This window comes from Quercus robur, chromosome 5 (genome assembly GCF_932294415.1).
Source record: "Quercus robur chromosome 5, dhQueRobu3.1, whole genome shotgun sequence".
NCBI classification, from domain to species: domain Eukaryota; kingdom Viridiplantae; phylum Streptophyta; class Magnoliopsida; order Fagales; family Fagaceae; genus Quercus; species Quercus robur.
Genome location: NC_065538.1, coordinates 70,570,576 through 70,581,166, shown reverse-complemented (window position 1 = coordinate 70,581,166; position 10,591 = coordinate 70,570,576). Strand labels below are relative to the sequence as shown.

The 10,591-nt window shown below is 35.3% G+C and overlaps 2 protein-coding genes across 2 annotated transcripts; one reads left to right on the top strand and one right to left on the bottom strand.

Annotated features, from left to right (window-relative positions):
- The first annotated feature begins 1,076 nt into the window (after window positions 1-1,076).
- LOC126726916 (uncharacterized) lies at window positions 1,077-3,354 on the top strand. Its single transcript, XM_050432335.1, has 3 exons — window positions 1,077-1,211; window positions 2,312-2,468; window positions 3,178-3,354. The coding sequence occupies exons 1-3, from the start codon at window positions 1,209-1,211 to the stop codon at window positions 3,222-3,224; spliced, it is 207 nt and encodes a 68-aa protein (XP_050288292.1). The 5' UTR covers window positions 1,077-1,208; the 3' UTR covers window positions 3,225-3,354.
- A 2,237-nt stretch (window positions 3,355-5,591) lies between these two features.
- Window positions 5,592-10,402, bottom strand: LOC126726915 (uncharacterized). Its single transcript, XM_050432334.1, has 5 exons — window positions 9,713-10,402; window positions 8,299-8,517; window positions 6,582-6,680; window positions 6,196-6,300; window positions 5,592-6,101 (listed from the first exon to the last, which is right to left on the bottom strand). Exons 1-5 carry the CDS (start codon window positions 10,283-10,285, stop codon window positions 5,889-5,891), a joined length of 1,209 nt encoding a protein of 402 aa, XP_050288291.1. The 5' UTR covers window positions 10,286-10,402; the 3' UTR covers window positions 5,592-5,888.
- Between the last annotated feature and the right edge of the window lie 189 nt (window positions 10,403-10,591).

Here is a 10,591-nt window from a genome sequence, read left to right as displayed (position 1 = left end):
GTTTCGGTTTAAACCCTCCGACCCAACATAAATCTTATTTGTCGGGAAGGAAACTTTTTCGCCCCTGACACCCTATACGAGGAAGAATTCGGTACCCACTTATCATCCCAGATTTGAATACTCTGCCCATTCCCCCCACGCCATTTGATACCTTTCTTGACAACCTCTTGAGCCGCCATAATGCTTCTCCAAACATATGATGGCCTATTCCCCAACAAAGCCTGAACAAAATCACAGTTTTTAAAGTATCTTGCCATGAAGAAATTGTACACAAATGAATTTTGAGCCATCTAAAGCCGCTAGCTTGTTTCACCAAAAGAGACAGATTGAAACGTTTCAAAGATATGTGTCTTACAAAAGTCTTATAATGAGATTATAATTTAAGACAATGAAATTAGAATCTAAAGTGGCTTCATATGGTGTAAGACATATATCATTTAACAAAAGTTTATAATTTAATTGTCACTCCTAATTTCATTAAATCTAATTTCATTCCCTCTAACTCCTCCTAACTGTTTCCTACTACCCATTCTATTTTCTCCTACTTAAACTCTCAAATAAGAGAATAGAGTTTTCATTCCCTCTATTAAAACTCTCAAACAAATAAAGAAAGAATATTCTAATTTTTTTTTTCATTTTATTCTATTTCCTCCTCTCAAATAAGGGCTAAATAAAAACACAGATCTTATCCCATAATAAATAAATAAATAAATAAATAAAACTGATGCATATTCAGCCCAAAAAAAAAAATGATACGTTCTGTTCCGACGCGTATTACTAGAACCAGGAATATATAGGGTCCGTTTGGATTGAACTTATTGTTGCTGAAACTGAAAACTGAAAACTGAAAACTGAAAACACTGTAGTAAAATTATTTTTAAATATGTGAATAGTATCGTGGGACCCATTTTTAATATTTTTTAATCTGTAAACAGTACCAAATAGTGTATTAACAGTGTCAAACAGTGTATGAACAGTACCCTTGTCCCCCTAAAGCAGAAACGGTGCAGAAAAAAAAAAAAAAAAAAAAAAAAAAAAAAAAAAAAAAAAAAAAAAAAAAAAAAAAAAACGCAAAACGCAGACTTCACTTTCAGCTGGATCCAAACGCCTCCATAAAGTCCTAGGTATCCCCAAAAAATGAGAAGTAAATAAAAATAAAGCCACTTTTTCAGGTTTCTCAGTTTTCCTTCATCACCCAAAGACGCAAAATGGTAAGAACTCTGTAAAATTCCTAGATTTCCTCCTCCTCATTTTTCTCTGCCATTTTAATCTCTCTAGATTCTAATCAAATTCTCTTTGGTTCCATTCAGTCTGTAAAGGGTTTTTTTTTTTTTTTTTTTTTTTTTTTTTTTTTTTGCCAATTTCTCAAAATTTATGTTCTATTTTTTTTTTTTTCCCTTCTTGCTTTTCTGGTTTGTGATTTTAGTATATTACTGCTGACCTTAATTTTAAAGAAAAATCACAGTAGCATGTTAATTCTGTTTTTTCTTTTCTAATTTTTTTTTTTTTAATTTCTAGGATGAATAAGCTTAAAAGGAAATAGCTTTGCATACAAATTTTATTTTTGGGATGAACACGCTTATATAAGCATGTGGATTTTGCTACTTCTGCTCAATTGTCTCTTATTATTATTATTTTTTAACCCCATTTGAGCTCTAGTGCTCAAATCTTATGGCAAAAGGTTCAGCTATGGGTATAAAATTTGGGTTTGTAAAGCTTTTACATTTTCTGGGTAAAGTAGAAATCACTATCAAATGCTTTGTAATTTGATTAAAATAAAGTGTGTTTATGTGATTTTTCTATGTTGGTTTGGTCCTGGATGGATGGATGGATAGGATTAGTGAAAGAAACAAGTTAGCCCCTTTCTATGTGAATGCTTGGACTTAAATATATGATTGAATCCTAGTACTATCTATGCTGTTGTAGAGTGTGGTTTGGTATTTGGTGCTGAAATTCCTCTTTTTAATTTAATTTGAAGATTAAGAAATTTATTTTATGTTTTTAGGAACTACAGTTGGTGCTTTCAATGATTTTTCGTATATGGGTTGAATGCCAAATAGAATACTGTGACTATCCCTGATTAGTCTGCATAGGATTCGGTGCTGACCTCAAATTTTTTGGTAGTAAGGTTTGGCTGTTAGGTTGAATGCAAAATGATTGTTTCTTTGTGTGATGTTTTTTATTTTTCTTTTTTGGAGGTAATTTGCATTTTGGTATAAGCAGAATGATTACAGGAGTTTAGATGTTTGTTAATTTCAGTGGTTCATAGTTCTTATGGAAACGTGTATTGGTTGTTTTATGGATTTGACAGACTACCTCAAAGCGCCTTTCTGAGAGGAAAGTGGCAAAGTTTCAGAAGAACATCACAAAGAGGGGATTAGTGCCTGAAACCACTTCAAAGAAGGGAAATGACTACCCAGTTGGGCCTATCGTTCTTGGTTTCTTTGTCTTTGTTGTCATTGGATCATGTATGGCCTTTCTAACTTCTTATTGTTGACGTACTATTAATGCTCTTTAATAGCCTTTTGGGAAGATTGGGGGTGAAGGGGCTCTTATTCAATTTTCCACATGTTTTATATTTACTATATCTTGGCAGAGTCTTTTACTCTTTTTTAAGTCTACTGTGACATAAAGTTGTTGCATGAACTTGCTAAAAAGATGAAAATATGTGTCCAATAAACATGCTATTGTGTAACATTGTGGACTTCATCTAGTGGTTACTTCTTTTCTCTTGTAATTCTGAATCTAGTGGTTACTGCTTTTCTCTTGTAATTCTGACAGGGATGTGGGCTATAGAACTAATTTATGATGTGTGGGTTTGAGTAACATTAATGTAGCTCTTGGAGCATGCTAAAAATATGTGCACTGTAATGTTTATCATTCACATTGATAGTATCTGCTTGTTGCAACTTTACAGGTCAAGAACATGATATTTGGTAGCATATAGGGGTGCCAGTTTTTAATTTTGCTTATTCTAAATTCCTTGATGCATGCCGGTGGGATAAGACTATAAAATTGATTGGGGGGACGTTTATTTTTGGACCTATAGTTACTGAATTGGTGAATAGTATCATTGTTAATATACATAGACATTAGATTTTCTTAGGTGATTAAGTTGCCCTTTTTTTTTTAACACGCAATTGATCACTTGATTTCCCCTGATCTTTTTGTTGGCAGCCCTCTTTCAGATAATAAGGACAGCTACAAGCGGTGGGATGGCCTGAGCAAGAGCAGAAGGAAGTTTGGTGTAATATGGACGTCTTCAAAGACATCAATGTATCATGTAGTGAAGTTAGAACATCTTTGCTTCCCAGTTTGCAATAATTAAGCAGTATCGTTGTCCAGTTCATTTTATATTGTTTCCATTCCAGGATTTTTTTTTTTTTTTTTTTTTTTTTTTTTTTTTTTTTTTTTTTTTTTAAATTTGATGAAGGATGATAAACAGAACAAGAAGCAGCAACCAGCTGCCCTTAACAGCCAACGCTAAACAAGCAACAGCAGCTAGACCACTGTAGATCTATCAACAAAACGGAAAGTAAGAGAAACAGGAAGCCTTTTTAGAATCGAATTTCTTAACATTCCTAGACCAAAATAAACAATACCTAACATCAGACATAGTAGCAAGAACCTGCTCCATTTCTGCCTTTCTAGTATTATGATGAAGTCGAATGTGAAACTACATGGTAGCATCAAGAGCTAGTTTGCATATGGTCTTCTGAAAACTCTTCCCTTTCAGTTTCTTCAGAGCCTAATCAACTTCCTCACTCCATGACCCAACCTGCCTGACCCTAGTCAGAATCTGCATCCAAATCATTTTAGAGATGGGACAATCAAAATAAAGATGATCTCTGGATTCGATTCTTCCATTGCAAAAGAGCATAGAAGTATCCTTTGTACCCCCAAGAAACCAGACTATCTTGGGTTGTAAGCTTATGCTGAAAAGCTAACCAAGCAATGAAGGCATCCTTTTAGTAGGGATGCTTTTAGAAAACCAAATCAGCTGTCACCAAGGAACTCTATAGGCTTCACATCTCTAACTGCACACTGCGTATCCCTGCAATTATATGATTTATTTGCAGCAAACACCCAATCTTCTCTATCCTCACCATCAATTTGCACTTCACAAAGTTTACTTTGATTTTGTTCAAAGCTTTCTGACTTGTCAGTAGGCCACATCCAAAGACCATTAACTATAAACTTAGACAAACTGTCAAAGCAGCAACTTGTGTCATGCATCACCCTATTACCATATTTTTGCGGCAAGGGACCACTATAGTTAAGAATCATGCTGTGCAACAAAATTTTCCCTATTTCCTACGACATGTTTTGATAGTGAGGACTAGCCCACAACCCTTGGTTAAAGGATTTTTCTCCAATTCCATGAGCAATTAGTTAAAATAGCCACCTACCATAGAGTCGCATAGATCTACATTTAAGAAGATATATAGGAGTTTAAGCTGCCCAAATAGAGCTGTATGCAAAAAAAATTCCAAATAAACCTGAAAAAGGATCTTTCCTCCACTCAGCTATCTTAAACAAACCCAACCCTCCTTTCTCGGGTCCAATTCGAATTATGCCTTCATATATTTACAAAGAAAATAAGAAAAAGAAAAATTATGCAACTCAGGGGGGCAAGGCCTCCTTGGGCCCTTGTGTGGGTGTGTCCTTGATTAAAGCACAAATCATTTTTAAAACTAAACAGAAATCTGCAAAAAAAAAAAAAAAATTAGAATACCAATCATCTTTTCTAAACCAGAATGAGAATTCTGTACACTAGTTACGACCTTTTTTATATGTGTGCAAAAAAGGTCTAAAAATATATTGAGTTGATCAAAACCAAGTAAACATAACATAGGATAACTTCATGGAATAAATTTTGAGTCATTTGGCTTCAAAAGCATTATAAATATTTACAGATAAAACTTAGGTGGTTTTATCCAAATTTGCTATTGTTTTTTGTAGTTACCAACTATTCATCATAAGCACCACATGGGAGTGTGGCTTGATGATAGGAGTCCTTGTTCTGCACCCAGAGAGGAGCAATTCGAGCGATAGCCTCAGCAAGGCTCATGTGGTACACGTGGTATTATCCATTGTCATCACGTGACGTGGGGTCGATGAGCTCACACCAGAGACCCTCTTTTTCATTCAGTCAAAAAAAAAACAAAAAACAAAAACAAACAAACCTAATATAACTTTAGGTGATTCAACAACACAAAAATTAATTACAAACCTCAAATTTGTTCAAACAAAAAAAAATGTTCATGGCTTTTTTTTTTTTTTTTTTTTTTTACATGCTACACAGTGGGCCTTGAAGGCCCATACTCTCGGACAAATATAACAAGACAAACCACAAAACCCTTTTTAAGGACAAAACGAGGGCCACGTTAAGCCCAAGTAAATGAGGGATCAAAGTCATCTGAGTTGTGGGCTATAGATATGTAGAATATATCTATGCTATGTTAATAAGCAACCATGCTCCCCATTTCTGTTCGGTTATTTGTTAACAAAAATTCTCACAGCCATAACATCTTTCTGCTTAAGAATTTAGACTTGTAAAAAATGTTTCAAAATCACAATGTCTCACAAAATAACAAACTTATACTCCACTCATCTTTTATTGACAGGCTTTTTAAATACACCATTTACAACTGGGAATAGAACTGGAACCTCTTATGTTTAAGAACATACATAGTCTGCTATTTGAAAAGAGGGGGGGGGCGCAATGTACTGCTCAAATAGATTAACATCATTTAGGCTTAATTTTCTAACAATATATGAAATGATGTATTTAATACCGACCAAAATTACAGTCAATACACTGATACAGGTAGGAAAAGAACTAGAGATGAGATCAATGCTTAACAAAAAAGGGGGATTGACATTATCTAGAAAAGTTTATGGTGCATTTGCTTTCCATATGTGCATTTGGTTTCATCTGATCTACGAGCTGCTCTGGCCATTGTGCTCCCTGTATTGGCATTTTGGCAACAATCAGAACTTTTGGACATCTTCCTCACTCGTGAGTTAAATCCGATCTCCATATTGTTTTCAAATAGGAATTCATCATCTGGAGAATCATAGCCCGTTGCCTCAAATTCCTGCAAAATAATGACAATAAATTTGAGTCTCATAAAGGTGCTCTTAGATTATATTGACAGTATAAAGAAATGGAATCTAGTATTGCGTGCTTACTTTGGATTTTGACTTGGCGCAATAGGGCGTTAAGCAGGGATTTACATCCTTGAGGAACATGTCATCTGGACTACCAGGAGTTGTTGGATCACCAGAGCTAAAGTCCTAAATAAATTTTGGACAGTGTTATTGAAATTATTAAAATTCAAAGGTCACAATGCTAAGACATGGACTAGATAAGATAGTTCAATCCAAGTAACAGTTAGTTTCTCAAGTTTTGGAGGAAATAGAAAAGACAATCATGCCTTTTTTTTGTTTTTGCTATGAGTAGGCCTACTGTAAATCAAACACTAGAACTTATATCATGAACAACTATCCAGCATTAACAATAACAAAATTAAACATAGCCATAGCTTGAAATTTGCATTCTATTATAGTATTCATACCAAAGAATTAGAGGCCTGTTCAAGATCATATATTGGTGTCCTTGGAGAACTGCCATGATGTTGGAAACATGCTCTTGCTGAATGTTTATCTGCTTTCACCTGCTCAAGAATTGTTTTTAGTCTCTATAAATATAAAAAAAAAAAGCAAAAATTAAAAATGCTAATTTTTCTAATAAAAGCAAATGTTTAGAGCAACATACAGCAATATTATCTTCATTTTAAATTTGCAAAATTTCTCATAACAAAAGCCTATACTCATGTTGGGTCCAAATCCAATATTCAAACCTTAAAGTTAGAGAATAATTTCCTCAATCATAATATTAATGGTTAATCTTGTTCAGGGCCACCATTTGAAATAATCATCTGACTCTTGGTTGTACTTCTTGGTTGTAATTGATATGAGAATCATGTTCAATATACTCCTGCACACATACTAGCAAACTGAAGAAGCATCTATTCTAGAATTTATTGCATGCACAACTTTGTAAGAAGTTTTATATCAATGAAATTGGCTACAAATTTTAGTTGTCAAGACAATAAATGAACCATTGGAGCTGCAAATGGGAACAAGCCACATTATTTATCAGTCAAATTCCCTTTGACATTGGAATGAAAACAACAAGTAGACCTTCTGGTTCTAGAAGGCTGTTAGGAGCCAAAATAGGGCAGGTTCAGCAATCAAGAGTTGAACTGCCAATCGGGAGATAGAATCGTCCCATCGGCAGTTCAGTTCCTACTTGGAGTGCAGATTGACCCAGATGTTCCATTTGTTTCCAAATTTCAAGGGTCATACACATATGGAAGTTTCTATTGGACAACCATGAGCTCAATTGAACATATTATTCAAGCTTGGATTGATTCTTGAAGTTAGTTCAAGAGTTGGTTATAAGGAGATAGAATTAGTTAGGGTTAGTGCACATGTAATACATTAATCAGATGTGTATACTATTTATAGCACGTACTCAATTAGTGAGCCAATGAGAATAGGGCATGAGTTGTATAAATAGAGAGCAATGTAACCTTCAATGATGAATGGAGGAATAATCAAATTGTTGCTTAGTTTCTCACTCTCTCTCTTGGGGGTTTTCTTTGAGGTAGAGTCTCTCTTGAAGAAGTCTCATCATTGGAAGTGGTGACTCTCTTGAAATAACCACAAGTCCACCATCATTTTCATGCAATCCATCACTAATAACTAATATCAAAACCCTAGTAGTGTTCCCATCCAAAACCTAGATACTTTCCACTTCAAGAACCCACTAAACACATCAATTACCCTAATTCCATAGCTGCACCCAAAAACCCAAGGCCCTTAAACATAAAATCCTAGCATCCAAATCTCAAGAATCCACTTGAGACAACTTATTAACCCTAACTCTAACCTAGTTCTTTACAAAGGCACAAGATTGGAGATTTCTTTATAGTGGAAGAATCCAGCAGTGACAGCGTAATTAGATCAGCACAAGCAATTGGCAACTTAATAGTTAGAATTAACAGTTTAATCTTGATTAAATATTGGTAGTTAAGCTTAATAGTCATTTTACAACATGGATATGTAATGATTTATTCCTTATGTCATGAAATCATGTCAATCATATATGCAAAAACTCTAAATTTTTATTGTTTGCTCTGGTTTCTGCAGCCCAATAGTTTGTGAAACACCAAACCAACTAGTTTGGCAGTGAATGAGTATCCATGTAGGTGTTGTCATTTATCATACCTCAGCAAGATCTTCTGCAAGGTATTGTAGTTGACCTGTGAGAGAAGTGACCTGCCTTTGGAGAGTTGGGATGAGCTGTTTCGCTTGTTTCAACTCTGAATTTTGCTTCTCTAGAAGTCCTTGAAGTTGAGAGTTCAGAACATCTGGGAATAGTATCGCACTCTTCAATGCCTTAATTTCTTCCCGTTGCTTCAAACACAAATCCTTTAACTTCTCAACCTGCAAATCTCATACAAACAAACCGTCAAATTACAAATGCCCTCTTCCCTTCATGTCCACAAAATGCATACATTTCAATACATTGTGGATTAGCCCCTTTGCACTTAATCAAATTTGATCTGGCAATTAATAGTGAAATGTAAAGAATATGCATTGATTGAGGAACTGTTTCATGGGTCTGGAAATTATGGCATCTAAAATCAAAGTTCACTCCACTAAATTGTTGTTTTAGAACTACTATTAGTAAAAGGTTGCACCTAGCATACAAAACTACAACACTTTCACAGTTTCACTTTTCGTAGTGTTTAGAAGAGATAATGGTAAACAAATTCACCCTATATTATTTTTTGAAGAGACTGATTCTCATACTCAAGCTTATGACCTATCACTTTTTATGGAAGGTAATTGCCATTGGCTCATCGTACCAAGTGTTCTATTATGGTTAAATGATTTTGGGACAATCAGTAATTTATCATGTTATTAGAGCAAGAGATCCCAGGTTTGATCCTTGTCTCCACTCTACCTCCCATTTAAAATGTTAAAATTACCACACATCAAGTTCCATTATTAAGAGAGTTTAGACCCAAGCTTAATGAGGATTGTTAGAATTATGATTAAGTGATTAAATTCACCATTCTCTAAGTCTCCACTCTACCTCCCTTTTAAAATTTTCATGCATTGGGCTCTACTTATTAAGATAGAATTTAAGGCCACACATGAGGAGAAGAGTTAGAATTATAGTTAAGTGATTAAATTCATCATTTCCTAATAGTTTTGGGACAATCAGTAATTTATCACCAAGGCTTGACCTCTTCTACTACTACTTGGTTGAACATTAAACACTCGAAGCAAAAATTGAAAACTTGAAATAAATCAGAAAGCACTTTTTTTGTTAACCAAAAAAAAATTACCCACAGTCATACTTAAGTCCTTTTCTTTCCCTGTTTATTCTTAGTAACCGGTCATGAATTAGACAAAGAGGAATGCTACATACAAAAAAGTTCTTTAATTTTTAGCTATTGACATGTTGAATTTCATAGGAGCCCATAATAGCAATTGTAAAAATTAGAGAAAATGTTCAAACCAAATTCCCCACTTGCTTTCTTTTCATTTCCCTCCCTTTCTCCCAATCCAAACAGAGCATTTCCCAAAAAAGAAACCAAAAAAATAAAAAAAGACCCACTGAGTCACTGACCTCTGTGCTCTTCTCCTCAAGCATGAACTTAAGCTGAGAAATCTCCATCTCTTGCTCCTTATTCATACCCAGAAGCTCTCTCTCACTCCTCAACACCATCGCCAAAGTCCTCGTGTTCTCCTTCACCTCAGTCAAAGCCTTCACCTCCTTCTTTTTCTTACTCTCAAAGGCTGTCGTTTCATTCCCAGCCCCAAACAGCTTCTTATGCAAGCCTTTGAAGCTCGTTCCTTTCCTCGCCGTCTTCTTCAAGTCCTCTGCAATCACATCCGACGGAATCACCATCTTCACCGCCTTCGACGAAGAAGACGATGGCTTCTTCTCCATGAACTTCTTCACCATTGTGGCTAAGTTGGGATTTGAAGGCTTGGATTTGGTGTGGGAGGACAGATCGGACGGCCTGGAGGACTTGACAACGAGTGCTTTTGAAGAAGAAGATGAAGATGAAGAGTTCAGCTTGAACTGCTTGTTTAGTTGTTCTGTGGATGAAGATGGGTCGGAAAAGTGCGAGGAAGTTGAGGAGCGTGTGTCGTACGAGCTGTACCGCGAGTGGGGCTTCAGCTTCAGAGAGGCCATTATTCGGAGATTATATTCAAAACTCCGAACACACTTTCTAAATTTTGAGAGAGAGTGATTTTTTTTTTGAGAGGGTGAAGAGGATGAAGAAGTTTGCTGTTTGATTATGAATGAATGAATGTGAATATTTTAAGGTTGTTTTTTTTAAGATTTGGAGAAACGGGGGGACACGTGGTAGGCTATGGGTTCGCTTGTTGTTGTACTTTGGAGCGCTGTCTGAATTCAATTCAAATTTTCGCGTGTACCGCGCGGCTTTTGTTTTTTTGTCTTGGCTCGGTAGTTTCATCAAATTACCAAAAAAAAAAA

What these genes read in the sequence shown, in the direction of transcription:
- LOC126726915 (XM_050432334.1), bottom strand. Translation starts at nt 10,285, where the DNA reads ATGGCCTCTCTGAAGCTGAAGCCCCACTCGCGGTACAGCTCGTACGAC. An exon ending in TTGCAGAAGATCTTGCTGAG is followed by an intron (nt 6,681 to 8,298) that starts GTATGATAAATG and finishes ATTCTTGAGCAG; the next exon opens with GTGAAAGCAGATAAACATTC. An exon ending in AACAGGCCTCTAATTCTTTG is followed by an intron (nt 6,301 to 6,581) that starts GTATGAATACTA and finishes AAATTTATTTAG; the next exon opens with GACTTTAGCTCTGGTGATCC.
- LOC126726916 (XM_050432335.1), top strand. An exon ending in CTTTGTTGTCATTGGATCAT is followed by an intron (nt 2,469 to 3,177) that starts GTATGGCCTTTC and finishes TTTTGTTGGCAG; the next exon opens with CCCTCTTTCAGATAATAAGG.